The sequence below is a fragment of the Vanessa tameamea genome, chromosome 20 (genome assembly GCF_037043105.1).
Source record: "Vanessa tameamea isolate UH-Manoa-2023 chromosome 20, ilVanTame1 primary haplotype, whole genome shotgun sequence".
Classification (NCBI taxonomy): Eukaryota; Metazoa; Arthropoda; class Insecta; order Lepidoptera; family Nymphalidae; genus Vanessa; species Vanessa tameamea.
Window position 1 is genome coordinate 2,568,882 of NC_087328.1, and position 25,518 is coordinate 2,594,399.

The 25,518-nt window shown below is 38.7% G+C and overlaps 1 protein-coding gene across 4 annotated transcripts in view; it reads left to right on the forward strand.

Moving 5' to 3' along the window:
* The window catches only part of LOC113403803 (dystrophin, isoforms A/C/F/G/H-like), a 580,208-nt gene that overhangs the window by 24,738 nt on the left and 529,952 nt on the right, over positions 1–25,518 (forward strand). For 3 of the 4 annotated variants that reach the window (XM_026644400.2, XM_026644401.2, XM_026644402.2), the window contains exons 9-34: positions 570–677; positions 1,082–1,206; positions 1,330–1,508; positions 1,770–1,936; positions 2,090–2,308; positions 2,835–3,050; positions 3,195–3,351; positions 3,642–4,388; positions 4,756–4,898; positions 5,091–5,478; positions 5,753–5,861; positions 6,151–6,295; positions 6,650–6,802; positions 6,921–7,058; positions 7,308–7,433; positions 7,531–7,779; positions 11,689–12,318; positions 13,067–14,236; positions 14,409–14,672; positions 15,166–15,384; positions 15,697–16,170; positions 16,469–16,615; positions 17,066–17,232; positions 18,296–18,440; positions 18,969–19,111; positions 19,607–19,778. In XM_026644400.2, coding sequence (XP_026500185.2) covers positions 570–677; positions 1,082–1,206; positions 1,330–1,508; positions 1,770–1,936; positions 2,090–2,308; positions 2,835–3,050; positions 3,195–3,351; positions 3,642–4,388; positions 4,756–4,898; positions 5,091–5,478; positions 5,753–5,861; positions 6,151–6,295; positions 6,650–6,802; positions 6,921–7,058; positions 7,308–7,433; positions 7,531–7,779; positions 11,689–12,318; positions 13,067–14,236; positions 14,409–14,672; positions 15,166–15,384; positions 15,697–16,170; positions 16,469–16,615; positions 17,066–17,232; positions 18,296–18,440; positions 18,969–19,111; positions 19,607–19,778 — 6,900 coding nt within the window. The remainder of the gene's footprint in view (positions 1–569; positions 678–1,081; positions 1,207–1,329; positions 1,509–1,769; positions 1,937–2,089; positions 2,309–2,834; positions 3,051–3,194; positions 3,352–3,641; positions 4,389–4,755; positions 4,899–5,090; positions 5,479–5,752; positions 5,862–6,150; positions 6,296–6,649; positions 6,803–6,920; positions 7,059–7,307; positions 7,434–7,530; positions 7,780–11,688; positions 12,319–13,066; positions 14,237–14,408; positions 14,673–15,165; positions 15,385–15,696; positions 16,171–16,468; positions 16,616–17,065; positions 17,233–18,295; positions 18,441–18,968; positions 19,112–19,606; positions 19,779–25,518) is intronic. The other variant, XM_026644404.2, reaches the window with a different exon arrangement.

A 25,518-nucleotide genomic window follows, 5' to 3' on the forward strand; every position in this document is an offset into this window, starting at 1 on the left:
AGCTTATAAGACTGCAAATCCCAAGGTAAAAACAAAAAAAAAAAATACTGAAAATGTATGTGTGATACTAAAAATAATTTCTGAATGACACTATAGTTTGATTCACCCCAAAATATAAAGGGTCTCGGCTCTTTGAATAAAGTTTTGTAAAGTCAAAAGCGAGTCTTTTATACTACTATAGTTTCATCCGCTGTTTGTCTTAATATTTATAGGATAAGACTAAATGTATTCCATGAAATATACGTGTAAGTGCTTTTTATTTTTATGTTTAGATAGTGTCGACAACCATCAAGCAAACGAATTGAATAATTTCACTCGTCCAAGTAGTTTTTTGTGTATTTTGTTTAAATAATAATTTAAAAAATCGTAAGGAATAGATTCCTGATGCTAAGTATATTGAGGAAAACTGCCACCACAACTACATTTGAGCAGCGTGGTGGAGTAAGCTCTCAACATTATTAACAGGCTGCTCCTGCCAATTTCTTTTGAATTCGTCGATCGGGCAGGAGCTGTAGCGGGAAAGTAAGACTTTTCGCTGGTCACCTAATGTTGCTTCGTATCGCTTCCAGAAATTCCTGCTGGAGCTGTCGGAGCAGCAGTGCCGCGTGGGCGCCGTGCTGGAGGAGGGCGCGCGCCTCGTGCGCGACCAGGCGCTGTCGCGGGACGAGGCCAACGAGGTCAGATCGTGCGGCCTGGTTCTCGTAATGCTATCGCTTCTGGGCCGCTGTGCAGAAGTCTGAGCTGTGTACAAAAAACTGTTCGATAAAATCAAAATGTTCTTAATTCAAGTAGGCTCATAAAAGCACGTTCGAATCGATATATTACAGTGTTGAATTAAATGTTGAGCTACCACCGGTATGTATGGTAAAATAGCCAATTTTGGGCTAAAATTATAATTACATAATAATTATAATCACATTATAATTACTGGTCATGTTGTTGTCATAGTGTTTTTTAACAAAAACATTTGTTCTAAGAACTATTACATTAATTAAGTTAAGTATACCTTTAGTTATATCTCATTTGTGGAATGCCAGATATCAATATCAAAAATAAGTTATCACGAATCGATATTTGCCAGGTCCGTCTTCAGATGCGTCTACTCAACCAGCGCTGGGAGCAGCTGCGGCTCGGAGCGATGGACAAGCAGGCACGCGTGCATCGCGCCCTCATGCGCGCGCAACATCGACAGCTCAACGCTTTCCGGTAACGCTCAAGTGTCATGTTTGAGCACGATATGTATATGAAACTACATCGGTATCATAACGTGTACATACAGACAGGTACCAGGCTGATCACAAAATTAACGTCCCATATACTCCGTCCCAGGCAATGGCTGACGGCGACGGAGGACCGCATGTCGCGCATGGAGGCGGCGCACGCGCAGCCCAGAGCGGCGCTGGAGAGCACGCGCGCGCTGCACGCCGACCTGCGCCGCCAGCAGCCGCTCGTCGACGCGCTCGCCGACTGCGTGCTCGTGGTCGACGACGACGACGCGCACGACGCCAGTGAGTGCAGTGAGATTCGCATTCCTTGTCACGAGGATAACTAGTGCAACTGGGTTACCTAAAATAATGAAAAAATAATTGCGGTATCACGTCATCCATAATGTTTTAAATTAGATGTGGTAGGTAAGCAACTTCGTGGGAGTAATTTCGCAATGTGATTATCTTACGATTGAATTGAGGTCACTATCATAATGTAGTGATAGAGGTTAGGTTAAGAGATGAGTATTTTGTAAATTGAATGCTATTGTCTGTGTCGATCAGGTGTGTCGGAGATAGAAGATCAGCTCCGAGCGTTGGGCGAGCGCTGGTCGCACGCGTGTCAGTGGACGCTCGCGCGACTCGAGCGCATGCAGCGCTGCGACGCGATGGACCAGCAGGAAGCTCAGTTGCGTACCGACATCCAACAACTAGAAACAGACCTCAAGCAGGTACGTTGTCAAGTTTATTTAAATAAGATTTTTGTCTTTGTATTCCAAATGTTTTGTTGCGCCAGAATTCTTAAATTCGCTTTGAACGGCATTTCTGCTGAAATTTAAAATGGCTCTATTTGGGTTAGTTGAAAATGTATAAATTAATTTTAGATGGAGGCATACCCAGCGAGTGAGATCGGTGAAGTGTTAGAACGAATATCAGCGCTACAGCGCTGCAGTGCATCTCTAATAGCTAAGCGACACGGTTTATCGGAGTTGCTGCAACAGCTACAAGACATGGAAGGAGCCGAAGAACTGGCGGACAGTGTTGATGAATTACATGACAAAATCGAGGCGTTGGAGCTTATACTGCTTGTACAGGCAGACCGGGTGAATACATTTTTTTGACTAATGGCTGTTTGAAGTAGAGAATGTTCATCTCTCTTTGGTGTCTGATAAAGTTTTTTTAAATTATTATATATTTATATTTTGTTTAATTGTTCATCAGTTTTTTTTTTAATTTGATGCATCGTACTTTGACCATGAACCATAAATAAATAGATTTAGTACTACATATGTATAAGGTACATAAAATATGTGATTTGAAGTCCGCGCAAACCTTACTTACAAAAATATGCCAAATACTGTTTTAAATAATTTTCGTAGCAGACTTATGACTAGAAGTTCGTATGCCCCTGTTAAGCATGCTTATTATTATATCAATATACAGTGTTTGCTGGAAGTCATATATGTAAACAAATCTATTTAGAAGTTTGAAGGCCATATAAACGGTATACCAGCTAGCTAGCGTCTATGACTCCTGCAGAGTATAAGTAATTTGGAGCCCTCTGCTAATTACAAAATTACTATTTAAACGTGGTATAAGCAGGATATATGAACTATAATAAATTTTCAGATCAAGGAATTAGGTTTCGAGTTCGATATAACGATGACCGAGGAAAGCACAGGGGGAACGAGTACCATCACTACGACCAGCACTGTTACAACGACATTAGATCTTGACCATCGGACGAAGAAACCTCGTCTTAGTGACAAGTCCAGTTCAGACTTCCAGATTGGTTATAAAGTGTTTGACAACTGGGCAGAGACGACGGAAAAGGCGCTCAGTGAAGTAAGTTCTGACAAGTGAAGAAATCAATATTTTTTGCTTTCTGTTATTACTAAAGGAATACCATCAGCCAAGTTATTTACAAGTAATAAAGGTCACGGTTGTAATAGATTATTATATATATCTATATTTTTTTGTATAAAATAGTGTTTACGGGCTCTGAGCGAGAGCTCCAGCGAGTCGTCGCGCGAGACTGCTAGGGCTTTACTCCAGCGAGTGCAGCGCGAAAGCGAGGAGCAGCGCGCTGATTTCGCTAACGTGGAAGAAATACAACGCCGGCTCGCTGCTGATGTGTCGCTTCGAGGTCAGTATAGAATGAACTTTAAATTTATTTAATCTATAATAATATTTTAAATGCGAAAGTATCTTTGTCTGTTGCTCTTTCACGGCCAAACCACTGAACAGAATTTGATGAAATTTGGTGCGAAGCAAGTTTGAACTTAAGGTAGGACAGAGGCTTTTTGTGCTTAACAGGTGACGATTAACTTCTAAAACGCAAGCGAACCCGCGCGCGACCACTAGGTCTAAATATAAGAGATATTACTAGATACTAATAAATATACACATTAAAAATATGAACAATTACTTTTTCAGAGGAAGCTCAATTACACGCGGACAGTATCGAAGAATTAAAGAAACGGTGGGAGGCGATACAAAAAACGCTTCTTGAAATACGAAACATGATGAACCTCTTGGAAGATAAAGAGAACTTCTACAAGAACGTAGAAGCCTTGCAGAGAGAACTTGACGACGTCCACACGTGGAAAGACAAAATGTTGAAAGAGCCAGCGACGAACAATCAACTAATTCATTTACGAAACAAAATACGCGCGGTTAAACAGCTTGAAATGAAATTGAAGGAATTGAACGCGCAGTCGATAATACTACTCACGAAAGCGATATCTAAATCGCACAAGGACGAAATCGAGAGAGACGCGAAACGAATAAACGAAACGTTCGAAGAATTACTTCTATATTTAAGTAAGAGAGAAGTGGAAATCAAGATCGCTCTCAATAAAAGAGTTCCAACATTGCAGAGTGACGAGGAATACAAAGTCGTACACAGAAAAATACAGGAGATGGAATCGCAGATTATCAGCGAACATGCGATAATATCGTTCAAGGAGGACATGGGGAAGAAGCTCGAGGAGCTGAAGCTGATGCGTCGGCAGTTCGACGACCTGCAGGCGTCGTACGACGCCGTCGTGAAGGAGAAACGAGAGAAGTTCGAGAAAGGAAGCGTACAAGAATTAAATCTGAGGAGCAGCGTCGAGAATCTGGTCATGAGGTTCTCTGATTCGAAGACTATTCTCGAGCAGAAAATTAATAAGTTAGAGAAAGGTATGTTGCGGTTGCTTGACATTGACATTTTGATTTTAACTTTCGTATCGGTCAAGTATATGACAAGTATTAACATTTATTTATGCTAAATCGTAAACTAATTGCCATAAACCATCCCACTGGTAGTCACTAGTCACTTTATATTACAAAATGGTTTTAGTTAAATTATAATTTAGTGATTTAATTTTGAATTATAGGAATTACGGAATGAGGTTCATGTGAGCAGACGTGTACTTAAATATTTAAATACTTTGAAATTGTTAATTCACGGATGAACAGGATAATAAATTTACATTAACCTCAAACTAATATACGAATGCCAATAAAGTTGTATGATGTTATATGTATATAATTATTAATATTTCAGGCATCGAGCTTGTGGATAAATTGGAACGAGAACAGAGTGAATTGAAACAGTGGCTAGACGGTGTGCAGACATTCGTGGATAAAAACTCCGTGGTGTCCATAGGTGATGTGTCGGAGCTAGAGAAACTTCTGGAAACTAGTAACGTAAGTTTTATGGTTTATTATTATTTAATTTCAAATCTTAGTCGTGTTTAATGTATTGAAATGAATTACAATAGATTCAATTAACATGTATGGCGAGATGAGCGGTCGTGCCAGCTTTGAGACATATAAAAAGTTTTAAAGACTTATATTTTTATAATTTTGAGATATAGAAAAATTTTACATTTTTTTTAGAAATTCGATGAACATAAATCTAACTACAAAGCAATGTTAGAAAGCATTGAAGCTACTAAAGAAACGATACTTGAAGACTGCGATGATACATTATCAAAACAATTGAAATCCGACGGTAAAGACCTACGGAAGCACTACGAAGCCGCTACAGAGGCGTCTCTCAAGCTCAATGAGAGTTTACGACGAGCATTAGAGAAGACGGAGGGATTGATACGGCGTATCGACGAAATGGAGGAGTGGCTTGTAAAGATCGAAGATGAAATGCCGAAGGAAGACGAGTGTAACATATCAGATTCGGCAGAATTATATCAGATGAAGACACGGTTCCAGGCGTTGAAGGACAAGTGCGATGACAAGACGCCCGATTTTAGGAATCTGAACGAAGATGGTGAGATTTGTTTCAATCGTTATAATCAGAGAGTGAAAACTATTGAATATTTGATTCACCGAGCAGGCAATGAGTTTTTCTAAGTATATGAGAGTTTAGTAAATTGATATATAATTTTGTATATCTCTCAAGCGAATTGTTTGAATGCACGGTTCTACAAATTTAGCAAAAAAAAAAATCTGGCCGTAATTTATAGTGTGTAAATATTGTATACTGGGTATATACCCAGCACATGCTATGGCGCACTAAGTGTTGTAATGTAACGCCCGCGCAGGCAACGAGGCGCTGCTGTCGGCGGAGCGCGCGCCGGCGCTGGCGCGGCGCCTCACGCAGCTCAACGCGGGCTGGACGCGCGCCACGCACTCCGTGTACGAGCGCTACAAGTGCGTGCTCATCCTTTCGTACTTTTATTTTAATCACATTCTCAAGGTTGACAACCTTATTGCTGAGCCGTGATGGCTCCATACATGCATACGAGTCGACCTTGAACGATCGCTGAATCAAATTTGAGTTCATAATTTGTCTCGTACTCGAGGATGCGATACCGGAGTGACCGATTGGATTCTGCGCACCCAACGATCTGCCGGTAACGAGCTTCATAAGATTGGAGCTTCTAATCGGCGTGTTACTATCCTTGTTGTTATATATGGTAAACCCCCTGCGCGACGTCAGGGTGCTGGCGGAGGCGTGGCACGAGTCGGGCGAGCTGCGCGCGTGGCTGGCGCAGCAGGCGGCGTGGCTGGACGGGCTGCAGCGCCGCCTCACGCGCGAGCGCCGCGCGCGCGCCGACGCCGAGGACATCTCCGACGAGCTCTACGTACGTCACGAGCCATGTCGAATACTGCACATTGTTTTGACGATGACACTTCTACAAACCCGCACCAGATTATGTATTAAATAGCTTATGACGTCGATAAGTCGTGTTCGAGCGTCATAACTTTACCGACAGTAAGATCAAGTTATATCTATTATGTAGAGCCTTATAAGAGAAACAGTTTACTCTTCAGTCGTAATGATATATAGGGCAAAACAAAATGTCGGGGGTTGGCGTTAGAATGCTTCAGGCTCACCTTCCATATTTCACGTACCGAACAGACGAACAACATTGTTGTGTATTTTTCTTAAATGGTTTATTTTCATAATATTCATTTTAAAATTAATCTAAAAAAAGGATTTGGAGAACTACGTGTCCAATCGAAGCGAGGAGCGCATGAGTCGCATAGAGGCGGTCGGCCGTCAGCTCGCAGACGCGCATATCATGCCCAACTGGATACGAGCAGAGATCGATGCGCTCACCCAACGGTGGGAGACGCTGCAACAGCAGGTACGCTAAAGATCTCTTTACCTTACTTTAGTCAATTTAATTCCACAGCTAAATAAGATTGATTTATGTGTCTTTATGGGCAACATAAACGAGGTCATTATGTGTGTGTGCGCACCAGGCGGCGGCGCGCACGGCGGAGCTGGAGGCGGCGGCGCGCGAGGCGGCGCGCTGCGAGGTGTCGCTCGACAACCTGCAGCAGTGGCTGCTCGCGCTGCGACAGCGGGCGCTGCTCGACGAACACATGCACTCGGAGCAGGTGACCGACCCACTGACTCGTTACCGCTGTACACCATGGCGCCCTTTCTTAACGGACACTAGAAGACTGCGTACGAGACGTTATAGTTCACGATTGTGTGATCAGACACGAACTATCTATTTTGTCACTTTCATAGTTCGATGGGCAATATGACACGTTGAACGTTCCTTTAGGAGTTGGGTTGTCCGCCGGCGTTGAAATTATTACTATATAGAAGGTCATTATTACCAATATAGTGTTGTGTTATAGCTGTCGGCGGAGTTTACTGCGCAGCGCGGTGTGCTGCAAGAGGTGGAGCAGCAGGTGCAGGCGTACCGAGAGGCCGGAAAGCTAGAGGCCGCCGAGCGACTGCGCGACCAGCTGCAACTCGCGGAGGTGAGCTTTTGTGCATCCACGGTGACAAATAATTTTTGATAGGAAAACACCTAAGTCATAGTGCATTTAATTCACATTAAGCTTTTTTCACTCGTAGCGGAACCTGAACGAGGCCGAGGAGCAGTTCCTCGAGCCGAAGCGCCGCAGCCCGGCGCCCGCGCAGGCGGAGGCGGAGCAGGCGCAGGAGGCGCAGGAGGCGGGCGGCGAGGGCGAGGCGGCGCGGCTGGCGCGGCGGCTGGCGCGCGCGGGCGACGCGCTGCGCGAGGTGCAGCGCGGCGCCACGGCGGCGCTGCAGCTGCGCGCGCCCGACCCCGACGCCGTGCGCGCGCAGCTGCGCACCTGTCTGGTACGTGCTCATCTCGGACGTCATCTCATCGTCATCAAATATTCTGTGGATGTATTATCTTTTGTTCTCAAAGTACCTAATTTGACATTCGAAAACAAATAAATTCCCATGTCTCTATGAATTTATTTTGAGACCTCGTCCGATCCTATTTGAGTCAAGTTGTGATTGGTTATTTGCTTATATATTTTATTATAATATTCAAAATTAAACTCGATCGCATTATCTAATTACGATCTCAATGTCTGCCGACTATCGGATGTAAAACAACCTGGGCTGTGCCTCCTCAGATGTATATGTATTATATTTTACCTCAAACTAATTACGAAATGTCAATAAGCCACTCGTACACAGGAATTATTCTAGTTAATGCTCTGTGGTATACGTCAATTAGCGGTTGCGGTCAGTGTGAGTGAAATTGAGGCGGGTATATAATTTCAACATCTTTACATGTTAGTCAAATATGAATATTAGGTTTAATGAATGGTGACTGCTTACCATCAACAGGATCACATACATCTCTGCCTTCTAAAAAAGTCTTTAGTCTTTAGAAACGATTAAAGTAAAATTTCGAGGTCGACTTTATAAGACTTTATAATCTGTATACTAATATTAGAACAATCAAGGCAATTCGATATGTTTTTTAAACCGTAAATGTAAATGTAACAAAAATCTATCATATGTTTAATACCAATTTCAATAGATAAGTTTTGGCTTGGAACGAAGTTCTTATACGCGCCTTAAATTAGAGTGATCTAGCAAAAATCGTCACGTACGGAAAAATGACATTATATCCACTCCAGGCGCTCTCTCTTTCTTTTATGAACGGTTTTATTTAATCTTATTTTTTTGGTTATTGTTTTAATTCACACAGGATTTTTTATATCAATATTATTCCTTTGTGTGAATTGTATCTATTTTATACATTACTAGCTGTTGTCCGCGGCTTTGCTCGCGGGGAAGTTGATTATATTTACATATTAACTTATAATATACTCTTTGTATACAACATTGGTATGTCTCACCCGATAGGGTAGAATATCCAGAAACGCGTAAATTCGTATCTACTCATTTTAATTAGTATTTCCTAATAACTTAAATAATGTCGGAATTTTACCCCTTGAAAATTTCACCCCTTGGGGGTAAAATTTCCAAAATTATTTCCTTAGTGGGTGTTTACTCAATAAAACGACCCTACTCACCAAATTTAATGGCCCTAACTTTGATAGTTTACGCTCGGCGATGATCAATCAGTCAGTCAAGACATGTTATTTTATAAGTATAAATGTGTAACTAAAGCAACTTCGTTCCAACCGGGTGTGCAAAAACACCTCTCGTTTTTATTATTATTTAGAATAAAATGTAAAAAAAAAATTGAACCTGTTGTTCTTTGTGAAAATTTGTTCGTCAAATAGAATTGAATAATTCGAAGCAACGTAATGAAATTCCTAACCTAGGTCAAACTTATGCTGAAACTATAATTGGCACCGTAAACTGTCGTTTGCGTCAATAGTGCCAACTTTGTCGCGCCAGCTTCGTTTGTAACTGTAGCGAGCGCTGGTTATGCTACTATTCCGTTGAAGATATATTTCACGGTTCTGTTGCAAACTTTGAAATGTTAAAAGCACAGATTATACGACACATTTATTCTCACATATGAACATGATTGTAAACATGTGGATTAAAGCAGCAGACTGTTAATATCCCAATGATATTCTAAAGTCATTTAAAATTTTTGGTTAGAATTACTAACTTTTTTTCAGGGTTACTAAGTTTTCCATTTTCGCACCAACTAAGTAACTTAGATTTTAATATAAAACTGCGATGTCTTAATAATAAAAGTTCTCAAATACTTAGCTTTGCGAATTAATAAATTTAAATCACATGTAAAAAAAACAAAAGATTAATAAGGCATATTATTCGATAAATAATAACGTAGACGATAAAACAAGTGTAAAGTAATTATTTAATATTATCTGTGTAATTGAATATCGGAAAAGCGTAACTGCTGAGTTTATTTCCTCTACATTCCGAACCGGTGCTAAGGCTAGCACCGGTTTGGCATATTCAATTTAATCATGTAAAATGATGAATGAAAAGTGCTCGTCCAGAAAGCTCACTCGTACAAAGTATATTTTGATTTTGATTAATTTTAATTACATGACTGTATTTTTAGATGTTGAAAAAGAGTAACTATTGAGTTTCTTGCCGGTTCTTCTCGGTAGAATCTACATTACGAACCGGTAGTAGCTTTACTTAATATAGTCTGTTAAATGACGATTCAAAAGTGCTTGTAAAGGCCTAATTGAATAAAGTATATTTTGAATTTTGATTTTGAACAAAGTAATAAAGGTTACCAGGCCTATCATCTTAAACTGTATAATAAAATCAAAGAATCCGTTGAACATTAGAATTAATGGAATTATGAAATTTTCTTTATATGCACAATTTGTTGATTTCGTAAGATAGAATAGTGGAATTTTAAACATAGATGGCGGGTAAATTTACACTGGAGAACCGATAAGTTTTCGCGAGATTAAATTTTTCATATGCTCTTAGGAAAATTTCGTTAAGGACATTACACATACATCGATATTCAAATATTAGGAGGAATTTTGATGGAATTTATTGCTTAATTCAGTGTAGAAGGTCGTTGCCTCGCAGTGGTACGTTAAAGGGCGTTACAGTATTGTATTAAGAACCACAAGTTGGTCCAGTAGCTATAAGATATAAGGCAGCAGATCCCGAGGCCCCGGGGTCAAGGCCAGGTCGGACGTATAAAAAGATATTGGGTTTTCTGTTGAAAGATTCTCAGTAACTACTTGAAACCAGGAAGTGTGTACACTCCCGTGCCTCGGAAAGCACGTGCTGAACTCCTTCCGGTCGGATCGTATTTTCCGTCCCATCGGATTATAAAAGTGAGGGAATAGAGAGTGCACCAATGTTTGCGCATATTGCTAGTACTAGTTCACTATAATATCTCCTGCGTAGGTGGCTTGTCTCTTGAGGTTTACCGACGTGGCCGTAATCGGTCAGGACGACATCACAAAGGAAAATGTTTAATCATTTAAAACAAAGATAGATTAGGGTATGACCATACAGCGTAGGCAATAATCCAATCGTGTACACCACGGAATGTGTAGTTCAATAAACTATTGTAGACCGCTTTGTCGCAACTGTATCGCGTGCTGCTGTCGGTCGTTGAAAGGATTCTGTGTCGTCAAATCGCTTCCAATAAGTATATTGGAGTCGGTATTTTTATTATTATTCAATATTTTGGCTTTATTTACTTTGTTTATCTCATTGAATTTGTGTTATGGGCTGATCCATCGGGCATACTTTGACAAAATTTGTTAGGCGTAATAAAATAGTTTATAATAATAATATTATGTATACATATGGCTCATTAAGTTATAAAATGGACGAAAACTCTGTTTTTCTAGAATAATCTAGTTATATATATAAAAGATTTATTTGCGTACATAAACTAAGACCAAATATAGAGGTGCCAAAAATAATATACTTTAAATTGATACAAAAAATATTTTAAGTATAAGTTATTGTCGGATATAGTCGATTAAATTTGGTCAAATAAATAAAAATGACAATGAATGTTTTAACCGTGTCCAAATAACTCAGACGTTGATAGTTTCGTACATGAAGGTTTTAATCAGTGGCGTGGCACAATAGAGTAACGCGATTGATTCACTTCCCAACGTCCGCCTCGCACACCGCGGTACTAACCGCTTTACTTACATGGAGATGTACTTCGACACTCTCTATTTGGTACTTGTATTTAGTGTCGGCTTGTACAAGTGGCTTGTAAGATATTTATATTAAAACTACAAATATAACATACACTAAAAAAAGACACTTAAGTACATCGATCTAATTATAAATATTTGATTACAGAGATTTTACCGCACTCTAAGTGAAATCAAATCCGAAGTTGAATCAATTATCAAAACTGGTCGGAAGATGGTCGAAGAGAAGGCCGTACCCGAACCGCAAGAGTTCTCCAAAAAAATAGACATGTTGAAGGAATTATACAACAAACTTGGAGCACACGTGACCGAATCAAAGACAAAATTAGAAACTGCTTTGCTTACTGCGCGTGAGATACAAAACGATTTGCAGTCTCTGACCTCCTGGCTCCAAGGCTTAGGAAACGTCGGGAAACAGACGCTTGAACTAGAAATGTCCCGAATGGAAGCCATCAAAGATAAACTAAACGCTAACTATGTTGAATTCGCGAAAGGTTCCGACCCAGTGTATTTAGCGAGTCTACGTGAACAAATCGACGATATTAACTCGAGATGGGATAATCTGAAACGCCATGGTCTAGGAAAGAAGGAGACGGAGCTAGAGAGTATCCAGAGATACTTAAATGATATAGACCAAGAGTTGGACAGTCCTGAAACAATGTCGGCGGCGAAATTAAAGCTGTTGAAAACTGAAGTTCGGTTGAAGGCGGCTGAAGTGGAATCTATCGACAACAGAGCGTTGTTGAAACAGTGGGAGAGAATTTTAGAGAAAATAACCGTAAGTGACAGATTTATTATTTCGCTTTTATGTATTTTATTATTATAAAATTAAGATAATTAGTAATCGATTTATTCAAATCGTTTTATACTATAGTGGAAATAATTCAAAATTATATATAACTGGATTTTATACATTGTTGCTGTTTATAAAAGTAATGTTCATGTGACAATGTACACTTCTAGTACTTCTGAGTTCATTTCAAATTTTCCATATTTTTTTTCGTTTAGTGTAAGTTTTCAATCGTTTTTTTTGCTTTGTCCTAATCACTGTTTATACACGTAAGCACGTAGACGCTTAGCCGCATTGTTTATCGCGATGTTTTCAGCCTGAGTGTGTGTGATTTATATTATAATAAACTAAAAGTACTTACGATATTTGTTGTGTGACCCTCATACCTAACAATGGGATGTACAATACACTACGATACGTGATGTTTCTTCTTCAATCATGCTAAGTTTTTCATTTGTAATTATACTATACACGTGTAGATAAGTGACATGGTGTTGGTGCAAACGTGTGGTGTAAACAGAACGCTTACGTCACGGCCTAGATACACATCTTACATCACAAGGCTTTAAGGACTCACAGGGATCATGCTTTCACTCATCATGCGACGCTTTGGGATTCATGCATAAGATCATCTCAGTCTTACTGAACAGGACTAAACATTGACTAATATGTAAATAACAAACGTGTGCCTTAACAAATATTAACGTAACAGTCCTAAGACCGTTTGTGGTTGCAGGCCGAAACAAACACAGATGACAATGACGCGGTAGTTGTTGAGTATGAGAATGTGACGGATACTATTAAGAGACGATTAGAGAGTCCGGTAAACTCGCCTGAGACTGAGAAACCAGAGTTCAAGAAGTCTAGAATACCCTTAGCTTTAAAGAGTCCTGTGCCAATAAAGAAAGAAGTTAAGGAGGGCGGTAATAGAAGTAGGGGTTCTTCGCTGGAAAGACGGAATAAGAAAGCCGGCAGTCCCATGACAGATAGTATAACAAGTACCATGTCCACTGACTCAATTGAAGGGTCTATTTCTATCATGGGTTCTTTACCATCGACACCGGAAACGCCACGCAAAGATAGCAGTACATTCAATCTCTTACAAGACAGTGACTTGTTTACGCAAATATCTAAGAATAAAATCGAGCCTAAATTACCGGTAGCACAGGTATCATCAAAACCAGATCCATTTCATGTCGTAGAAGTTAAGGAACATGAGATTCTCAAGTCGACTGTTAGTCCAGTAGAACCAATGGAGATATATCCATCCGATGCAGTTGAAACTGTAGTCGAGTTTATTCCGCAAACGGTAGAGACGGTTGAGATTATTGACGATACAGAAGGAGAATCCATAGAAGAATCTGACGATGAAAAGCCTAATTCGAAACGAAATTCAGTCGATTTAGGTTCAGAACCTAAAACTTTCGTCGTTGAAGTTAAAACACTTGATCATAGAATGAAGCCAACCCTAGGTATACTTAAAAGAAGAAGTGGTTTTAATGAAGAAAGATCGAAAGTAATGAAAGTGACTCTGGATGTTCCGGATTTGATACCGTTTTCAGATAAAGATCAAGATGTTTCGATGAGTACACCACCATCTACTCCAGCAGAAGGAGTAGAAGCTAAAGAGTGTCCTTTATTATATGACTTAGCGTTAAGGCAAAAGGAAGCTCAGAAGCATTTAATGCGAGATGAAGTTAACGAATATTTGATACTGGATGAGGTTCCTAAAGATCAAGCAGCGTTACCAGAGCCTTCTGCGACCGTTACCTTAGCAAGTGATGTATCAGAAGAGGAAAAACTAAGGGAAGAAGATGTTGCAAAGAAACCTGAAACACTTAAAAGCCAATCGACTAACAGTGATGTGGATGAAGTAATATATTCAGAAGTCGAAGACACTCAACAGGTATACTATTAATAAAAATTAAAAACGAAAACGTTATTACATTATATGAAAATCAAAATAAAATGATTATATAAATTTATATCTTATTTTACTTTAATATATAATTAGTAAATTTAATATATATTTTAGTAATAAGTTGACATGAATCTCATTATATAATAATTATTCATAGGTTCGTCTCTCTGCGTCTGAATTCGATGTTAAAGAACCACTGTCAACATCGACACCTATTAAAGAAGACAAGAATAAGAAACAGGTTCATGTCGTAGCCATGTCACCGAAGCCCGGTCAAGATGAAGAACAAGAGGACGTTCCTCCATCGCCGAAATCCAGGGCTTCAGCGAGTCCATTATTTGGTCTGAAGTCGCAAATACCTGTTACCAGAGATAAGAAAATTTCGAACGAAAAATATCAGCGGACTGATGATTATGCCCAAGTACGTAATTAGTGATACTAAAAAAAATTGTCTGTATTTTTTTTATAAATTAGTTATATTGTTATCACACAATTTAATCTTATTTTATCTAAATATGACTAAGGTCTCTACTTGTTCAGAGGAGAACGTTTCTGTGGTCTTTTACAACTCTCCTCCACTGCGGACTTGTGGATACATATGTGGAAGATTTTTATCAGAAATATGCACGTTTCCTCACGATTTTTTTCTTCACAGTCGAACATGAAATCAATTACAAAAAATAATGCAAATCATAACCATAGCGAAGTGAAATCATTAAAAAAGCATGAAGAATAGTATCTTCTATTCTTTTGCCAAACTTTTTATGGCTGTAATATACGGTTAGGTCAGCTGGGTTTAACTACAGGCACGCAAGGGACATAACATGTTAGATAGTTTACAGTGTGAGTTTTGATAGTGATGTAAAATGACTAGCAGACTTCATAGTATAAATAAAACCATTCGGTGTGTTTAGATATCGGATATCACCGAGAGCTCGCTGGAGGCAGACGACACGAGCGAGTCGATAGACCGGCCCGCGCCTTCGGATCTGAAGCGCCGCTTCCCGAACGCGTGTGACGAGGAGCTGGAGCAGTTCGCGGGCGAGGCCGAGCGGATGGCGCGCCGCATGCACGTCATGCTGCTCACTGTGGGGGGAGTGGCCAGCGAGCGGGACCCCGCCAAGAGGTTGGAGGTCAGTATTGGGAACCGACTCTTGTAGGACTAGGAACCGGGCAAGAGACGTGTGTTGCCGTATTCGTATGACGTTCATTTTTGAACATTCTTTATATTTATTTTAAAAAAGATGTTTAAAATAAAATCACTGTAACAAATTCTTTAATTAGCTTCAAATCTGTAATATCTCATATGGCTCTGAAATAAATTGGTAAATTTAAAATTATCCATAAACAATATTTACCAAGCCACCTTTGTTAATTGGATTGGATGAATTCTAGGAGTTAATGACTATATGATTTCGTGCTCATCTTGAACTCTTTACTTTTAGATATTAAAGAACCAGCTGGGTTCGGTAGCGCCCGATGCCGCAGCTCTCATATCGCGCGGTGACAGCCTCGTCTACAACAAACACAAAGACAATCCACAACTAGCGGAATATATACAGACTCACTACCAAGACAAGTTACGAAACAAATGGTCTATTGTGATGTCGGAAATCGAAACGAAACGCAACGCGGCCCTCAAAGCCGAGGATGACGTTAAGGAATTGAACACCTTGATCGAGAGCATGCAGAAATGGAGCAAAGATTTCGAAGTCAAGATCAAAAATGGAGGGGATGGGATGAAGGAGGAGTTGATTGATCGGGAGAATGATTTAGAGCGTATACACGATCTGTGTAGGGAGTTACGCGTGCAAAGAGTTACGTTCCCGGAGAGAGCGGCCAGTGATGTGGGTGTCGTGTTTAATAGGATCAGAGACGCCTATGAGGCAACAGTGCCTAAGAAGGATAGAAAGAAAACGGTAAGTTTAATTTCTATAGTTTATTTTTTAATAATTTAACGTTTGTCAATGAGTTGAACGCTGAAAAATTTACATTTAGATTTCCCTGATAAGTTTATTGATATCATGTTTAGATTAAAGTTAAAAAATGAAAACAAGTTTTTTATTTCATCAAAATAGACTTTTCTTAGAAGCCCTTTGAATGATTTTACAACATTCAATAAAATGTAAAAACGGAACCAGTAATAAACTCAATACTCATCGTAGCCGTATAGCGATTGAATTAACAACAAAGCCATAATTTGCCACCGACACGCAGGAGAGCAACGAGGCGCGCAACGGCGAGTTCGTGACGCGCGCCAACCGCGCGCGCGAGGCCGTGGCCGCCGCGCTCGCCGCGCTGCGGGCGCCGCCGCTCTGCGGCCGCGACTACGACGACTTCCCGCTGCAGGAGGACGCGCTGGCGGTGAGTTGCCGCCGCCGACGCCGCCGCCGTGTCTCACGCGTGTTTATTTTATAACTTAGGCGGACGGGCGAATGGGCCCCCTGATAGCGAGTGGTCACCACCTGGTAGCTAATATTGATCTCTCCTTGCATCTTCTTATCTCTCCTCACCACCCAGTCGTAACGTTTCATAGCATTACATCGTATGCTTGTGTTCTTGTTTGAGTTAAGATGCCGATGAAACAACAGGCACGGGGGCATCTTAGTTCCCAGGGTCGGTGGCGCATTGATGATTTAAGAGATGTTTTGTGTTTGATACAAAAAATGTCGATGTATATCAAACGTTTTGTTATTAGATACTTAACTGCATTATCAAATTTTAAATAGCCTAATTTTAGATGGTGACAAGAAACGGCAAAAACTTATAATACAGTATATACTGAAAGAGTAACATTTAAATTCTTATTAACAGCGAATAAAAGCGTCGATGGAGGACATACAGACGTCCGTGGAGGAAATCGAAAATTCATACTCCTTTGCATCTCGGAAGACCGCGAGTGAGCAGGTCAAACGCGTGCGAGACAAACTGCGCGCCGAGTGGACTTCGCTGCTTGAAGTTTACAAGGAGAGACACGACAGGTATTATATGCACGTTAAATATCTTATTTTGGGTAAAGTTTATGACTCTATGGTTGACAGAATGCCCCGACCATAATTTGTTTTGTTTGTAGGTTAAACGGTAATTATACATGCAATTCGAGGTCTATATAAACTTTCCTTGAATATCCCAATGTTCAAAATATGTATTCGACACACGAAACGAATACACGAAAATTCATTACACAGTATAAAACAAAGTCACTTACCGCTGTCTGTCTCTATGTATGCTTAGATCTTTAAAATTACACAACTGATTTTGATGCGGTTTTTTATAATAGATAGATTGATTCAAGAGGAAGGATTATATGTATAATGCACAATATAGTAGAGAAAAACTTATAATTTTAGACGTTTCTGAAGTGATATCGGAAATAAACACATTTTTTGCGCTTACATTGCAAATGCTGACTAAACCCTACGAGACAGATCAAATACACCTTAAAAAGGTCTTCAAAAAAGTCCGTGATGGTATATGTCTATCTCTTAGGAATAGGCCACAATAACCATTTTTTATCCTTTACTTTTTACGAGAAATAATGGCTTATTTTCGAAGCAATTTTATTAGTATTGTCTGATGACTGAAAAACTGTGAACGTTGTAAGACATTTTGTTGTATAATTAGTGGCAGCATTGCACCCGTGCGAAGCCGGGGCGAGTCCCTAGTATACGTATATAACATTCATTAGGTTTTTTTTCAATGAGCACAGAGAAACAACAGTTTGATTTTTATGTATAACTAGCAATATCTGTCGCCCCTAAAAAATGTATTAGGGTGTTGTCGAATCCCTCATTTATTGACTGCTCCAGTCGATTGGATGTAGTTGGAGATTGAATTGAAAAGTCCTTTTTTCAGGGTAGGATAATGTGTTTAACAAGTAGACTTTTGTCATAGAAGTAATAAAGAGTAAGTAAAGTGTAGCCCAATTATTGCTCAATAAAAAGGCTCAATAAATCGTTTAAAATTTGATAGTTTTGGTCAAACATGCAAAATGATGAATATTTTATATTTTTAAATTATTATACCTTAAATAAAATCGTATAGATGGTCGCGTTGCCAATCGTCCTGGGCGGCGCTTTATGCTGCATTAGAAAAAGGGGGAGAAGCATTGGATGCTCTGGAACGAGACTTGGATACAGCTGCTAATGGGAATATCACTCAACAACAGCTGGAGGATTTGGATAAACAGGTTTATCATACGTTATAAATATATAATATTTATGGTATATTCAATGATATTTAGGGCAGATACATGGACAGGCTCAGGATACAACAGGTTCTTTTTTAAAACAGCTTTTTTTATTAACCCTGTTTTTTTATATCTTTATTTCACGTATGCCTTACAAAACGAAAATAAGTTCTAGTTTTACTTTAATAAATTTGTCAACTTTAACTTTTATTTGAATTTCTTTTCGCCAAATAAAGCTAATTTTATATATAAATGGTGATAATCTTGTTATTTATTATTATAAATGTACTGAAAAGATTTTTGATGTAAATCCATCCACCGATACCTCACCTTGGAGTCGGTGGCTTTAATTTTTTGCGAGCTCATCAAAATACATTAGTGTATTTCGGTCTGCGGGGCGAGTGAGCCCGTAAGGCTCGCAGCGTCGGTACGATGCGATAGGATGAATGAAAATGGAAATGATCCATGCACGTGCCCACCACGAGTAGACGAGCGTGACTCAGTGTCGGCCACGATGGCCGTGCGCAGGTGCGCGCGCGGCAGCGCGAGGCCAACGAGATCTGTGCGCTGGGGCGCGTGGTGCTGCGCGCGTGCGGCGGCGCGCTGGCCGCGGCCGTGCGCGAGCAGCTCGACGCGCACACGCTGCGCGCGCGCCACGCCGCGCGACACAGGTACCGCCTGCCTTCTATGTTGTCAACCTGACTATATTGTCAACCTTTATTACACATGACTTGAACGGTTATGATACCAGAAAAAGTTTTCTTTTCGGCGGAATCTGTAAACTTTACATTATGATGTACGTGAACACGAGCAGTAGTAACGCCAAGTTTCCGACATGATGTTCGTTTCTATAATAAAATTCCGCAAATATTTTTAACTTAGCCAAATGATAAATTCGAACCGTTTGTTAATATAACATCTACAAAATACACATATTATTAGAGACAAGATTATATAGATGATAAAAATGCTTGGAGCTAATACTTATTCTCTTTCAGGACGGATATATTAAATAGATTACCGTCATTGTATTCAACTGACATAACTTTGTATATCCAACGTTGGAAAAGAGTAACTACAGAGTTTTTTATCTGTTCTACTCGGTAGAATCTTTATTCCGAAGTGATGGTACTTTACGTTTAATAAGATATTTTATTTAACAATAGGTTCTCCGAAGCGACTAAGAACAACAACGTAGTCGGTGCGATTAGTGCGACTAGTGCGACTAGTGCGGGTGGTGCGGAGTCCGCTCTCCGCAGCGTGCGCGAGTTGCTGCTCACGACGAGCGCCAACCCCTCCGACCACACCAGTCTGGCCATACGACTCAGTCTCGTTAAAGTGAGTTTTTTGTTATAAGCTATTTTATTACTGCAAGTTCAGCCAGGATATATTTTTATTATAGATGCCAGTTTCTTACACGTACTAAGTGTGTGCATGTTGTCAAATTAATTAAAACACTAAGAATGCGGTCTGTTCGAGACACGCTTTGGGCATTAAACTCGACGTTAAAAAAATTGCAGTATAACATTTTTTTTTTTCTATATTAAATAAGAAGTATTTTAATAAGAGTAAATAATTTTATTAATTAGGTTTTCTTTAAGTGTGATTAGTCATAACGATGTGTCTGCAAGCTTTTAATTAAACTCGAATGAAAATGTTTCTAATACACCATTATGTGAAAAATCCATTTCACTATTAATAGAAATAATAATTTATAGAAAATATCAGCCAAAATAGGGTTTCTCAAACATCATATTCTTGTTACATATTGTATTAACGCGACTTCGCCTGCACGGTAAGGGGGGCTGGTATTCGGCACCCTGTCTTTTTCTGTGACATGTACTTAATTTGATGATGATCAGTTGAGTAGTTAAGACGTGACAGTGAAACAAATAAAACAAACACACTTAAGAATTTTTAATATAAATTAGGATTTATTAGCGCCGTATCATACATAGAAAAGCTTGATACTTATAAAACGCCATTTTAAGTCTCGCGTGTAAAATTTCTCAGTATATAAATTAATCTCATAAGAAGAACAAACACTTGTTCCGTACAGCGAAATATTTACTCAACAACTCAAGATGGTCATTTGACAACACGAGACGGCAGTATTGTGTATTTGCAATGTGAAACTCATACTGTCACAGTTTTGGCTTACCCATGACTCTGGCTGTACGCCAGGAGTATACAAAACTCGAATCCTCCAAAAATCGACTCTATTCCACAAAAAATAGAGTTCAAAATAATATATTAATGTATTATTTGTCGGAAACAAATATTTGAACAAACTTTACAGCTATTCAGTTCGTATTACAGAGTCTATAAAGTTTAAAGTTAGCGGCCGTGTTGAAACAAGCATTGTTTTTATTTGTTAAGGGTAAATGTCGTATCATGGACGATTCGCTCCGTTTCCCGCTACGGATAAGCCCATTCTGTGAGTCCGTTTCAGACTTTGCACGTTATTCCTAAACTTTGTCCGTCCGCTGACTAGACGTCGTAAATTTAATCATTTTACGTTGAATGTCCTTTCCAGGGATTTGTGAAGTAGGTTTTTGTTGAAGTATTGATATTTAAAACTAGACTGTAATATTGTATGAAAAGGTCTCGCTTTGCCTTTTTCTATATTTCATTTTTTTACTAGCGACCCGCTCCGGATTCACATGGAAATTTATTATTAAATAAAAGAATATGATATAAATATAATTTATACTTTATAGCACTCAAGAATAAAGTAGCTTTCAACCAGTGAATTTTTTTTGTAAATTGGACCATTAGTTCCGGAGTTGGCGGAGCTCCCTACATACAAATGAACAAATTTTACCCCTTGATTGTATTATTATTATATATAAGATTTTTCAAATTAATTTTCATCCTGATAGCCTTTGTTTTAACGTCAAATAAAGCTATTATTGTATAAACGGTAAATATTCGTGTGAAGATGAAGCGGGTTGCCAGTTTAATAAATATTACTGTTGAAACGATATTTTTCGAACGAATTCAAGTCAAAAATACGAAATATGATTTGGAAACGAAATATTCGACTGAGGCGAGATAGGAAGTGAAAGGCGCCGCCGGAAGTTGTCTCTTGCGATCGGGACGTTTATTCAGGGAACTCTCATTTATTCGTGTGATTTTACGGTTCCGTAGTACAAAATACTATTATCAAGAAATGTTTCTTTTAAAAACAATAACGGCCTGATTTACGGCGGTACGAACTGAATCATTCCGCTTGCCGTTTTGTATTGTTGTTACTGCATTATTTATTATTATTATAATGCGAAAGTGACTCTGTATGTCTGTCTGATACGGAGTTTGTTACGAAATTTACGACTGGAGATGATAAAATTTGGAATGTAGGTTTGTGTCGAAGTTTTTTAAACTTCGCGTAGGTAAAGCCACGAGTTTGGCTTTAAGGTTTACATTTTGTTTTTTGATTTACATGTATTTTTTTATAGTAAGTGGTCATCACCGCCCTGTTGCCATATTGAAACTGTAAGAAATATTAAACATTTTTTACATCACCAATGTATCATCAATCTTGGAACTAAGATGTTACGTCCCTTGTGCCTGTTACACAGCTTTACTCAACCTTCAAAATGGAACAACAATACTTAGTATTTGGCGGTAGAATGCTTGAGGAGTGGGTGATACCAACTCAGACCTACCACCAAATAAATACATACGGCTCATTAGGTTCAACCACCAAATCTATCTATGTATTTAAAGTAAACCAGTAAAGCCATTAATGCGAATAGAAAGTAAAAATACGTTATTAGAGATTCATGCTTTAAATTTATAAATAATAATAATTATTATGACTACCTCTACCCTATACACGTATACCAGCAGTCTGAAAAAATACTTTAGTAATCATGAATACGCAAAGATTGGTTGACTAACAATAACTTAAATACAATAGGTACCTGGTACAGGTTAAGGTTTAATTTTAACTAGTTGTTGCTCGCGGCTTCGTTCGTTTTTGGCCTTTGTGCTTACTTGAAATTCAAACTTGCTTCATACCAAATTTTATCAAATTCGGTTCAGTAGTTTGGCCGTGAAAAAGTAACAGACAGACAGAGTTACATTCGCTTTATAATATTAGTGTATATTTCTTCAGTACTCGTACTCGGTTAAACGTTTTTTCCCTCAATCATTCTTATTCGTGCCCTCGTACGTGACATTGGCAGAATGCTATGTGTTCAAGTACCGAAGTTAAATTAAAAAAGATAACATTTCCTTCGTAATTTCGTTCGTTCTTTCATTCGCCGAAATGTTCTCCCTAACCTTGTCCATGGATGTCATTATAATTCTAGCGTTATTCGTGATCAAAGAACAAAGGATACTGTATTTGTTATTCAGCTGTCTAGTCTTAATAATTTTACTACAGATAAACAACCTTTAGAATTACATTTTCCATATTATAAACGTAGTAACGGAAAATGTATTATTTCTGCGTTCATGTGTTTAGAACAGATGCACTCTCTATATTTACACCATATACTAGTGTTCGCTTACGGTTTCGCTCGCGTGTTAAGATCGATCAGCAATCGTCAGGTATTAGATAAAAAGTAGGGGTTCAAGATTGCTTTTTAGCAAATTTGGTTCAGTGGCTTACTCGTAAAATGGTAACAGATAGACAGATAGATAAATAAGTTTAATTTCGTATTTATAAATTATTTTGAGTGTGAGATTGGATGGTAATTGGTGAAAATTCAATAGCATTTAAATCGGATTATTTTCTTTTGTGCAGTATATGCTGATGATGATGATGTCATCAACCGTTTTCGCCCATTGCGGCCGTTCTAAATGGAGTATACCGAGTAGGTCATGTTAAAATGCAGAAGTGCGCACGCAGACATACATAGGTGCACTCTATATTTTCACTGTATATAATAATCCAAAGGGACATAAATATAACACATTAACAGCCTGTAAATTTTGGGCTAAGGCCTCCTCTCCCTTCGAGGAGAGAGTTTGGAGAATATTCCACCACGTTGCTCCAATGCGGGTTCCAATTAGACACATGCAGGATTCCTTACAGTGTTTTCCTTCACCGCCGAGCACGAGATGAATTATAAACACAAATTAAGCACATGAAAATTCAGTGGTGCTTGCCTGGGTTGAACCCGAAATCATCGGTTAATATGTACGCGTTCTAACCACTGGGCCATCTCGGGTCTTATATACATACATAGGTGCACACTATTTTTTCATTGTATATAACGATCCAAAGGGACGTTAATCCGATACTACTCGAGAGATATCTCACACAGAACCGATAGCCCAAGTGCGCACCGAGGCAAGAGATTATAACACTGCTAACTTCGGTCTTGTTACTGTGAATATCTCGACTGAAAAACTCGGTAACTTATATTGGCTCGATATTATTCGAACTTGAAACGAAGGAATATTCAGCCGTTAAGCTGGTCGTTAGTTGTGTCTGAGATTTGAACGATACTTTTTGGATTTACATAAAAAAAAATATAAAATATATATTTTTATTTTACGACTTGTATATTTGACTTCGATATTGTTTTATACTGTACGTGTTAGAGACCAGTACCAGTTACGGGTTAAGGGTTGGGTGGTACGTCTGAATAACAACCACTTAACCGCCGCATTGCAAAACACCAATGTGTCAAATGATACCGATATAAATCGCAAATATGATAAATATATTTAAATAATATTAAATTTGTTAAAACCATTTCCTCATTTTTCAATTTCTCGTAATCGTCTTACCGTCGGGAATATCCAAGTCCGCTGAACTTTAGCGACGAACGAATGGTAAACTTTCATTCGCGATACGGTTCATTCGTTCACGGAAGCGAGCCCATGGGGACGGGTTGATGACTTGAATTGGTAGCAGGAAATTATTTGGATAGGGGCACGGTATTATATCCTATGCGAACATGAAGGGTGTTATTTCTTTACGGCCCTCGATCTATTACCCGTATAATATGTATAGTATAATACTAGCTAATACTTTGCATGCGATGAAAGGCCTCTTTAATTTTTTATTGCTAAACATGTTCCAATTCGAATTACCTTCTGGATAATGTATGGCATTATACCAAAAATATTCACGCAAGTATCGATTATAATTGACAGAGTTTCAATTAAACAAGATTAATGAATAGCAAAAGAACGTGACACAAAGAAATACTGTCATTAATTTATGTATAGTACTAGTCTCTGCCCGCGGTCGTAGATTTAAGGAATAAAAAAGTAGCCTATGCCCTTCATTTGAGATTACTTTCATAACAAATTTCATCGATTTTGGTCGAGTGCTTTAGTTGTGAAGGCTTAACACACAGACATAGTTACTTTTGCATTTATATTGTTAGTATACAGATATCTATTGATGGAATACGATGGTTCTCTTCAGTATGACACTGTCAATTATATAAAACTCCCATTAATTATACCCAGGATTTGATACCAGGACCTCGGGATCTATACGTTAAACCTATCGATAAAGCTATTATATTAATATTATAAAAATCATATTTTGGCAATACGCGTTATAAAATAAAAGCAAATTGAATCCAAGCACACGTGAACAGACGGAATGTGAATGGAATTTTATTAATAGTAATGTTTTATTTCTGGAGCGCTTTAAATAGCTATTTGTTGTGACATTTGTACGTTTGCGTTGCCGCTGTGAGATCAAAAAGAAATTTGGTACGGTTTTTCTTTATACAAATGTGTACAATCTTACCTAGATTATAATTTATAGTAATGGCAATAAAAGAACGAGACAGAAGATGACTAGAAAACGTGACTCTTAACAGAAAATCTCAAACGCATTATTTTCATGTACTTAATTTGAGTTTTATAATTCATATTAGAAACGTCGATCCAAAAAAAAATGTTCGATTAATGTTCTAAACCGAGAAGAGAACAGTGTCTCCACTGAGTTAAGAGTAGTGATTCTATTAAGAATAATTGTGTAGGACTTTATTGTTCTTCTCGGTAGAATTTTCATATTGAAACATTTGAATTTGTTGCTCTGGGCATACAAATAAATGTATTTTGATTGTGTCGTATTCGATGTACTTTTATATTTTTATGA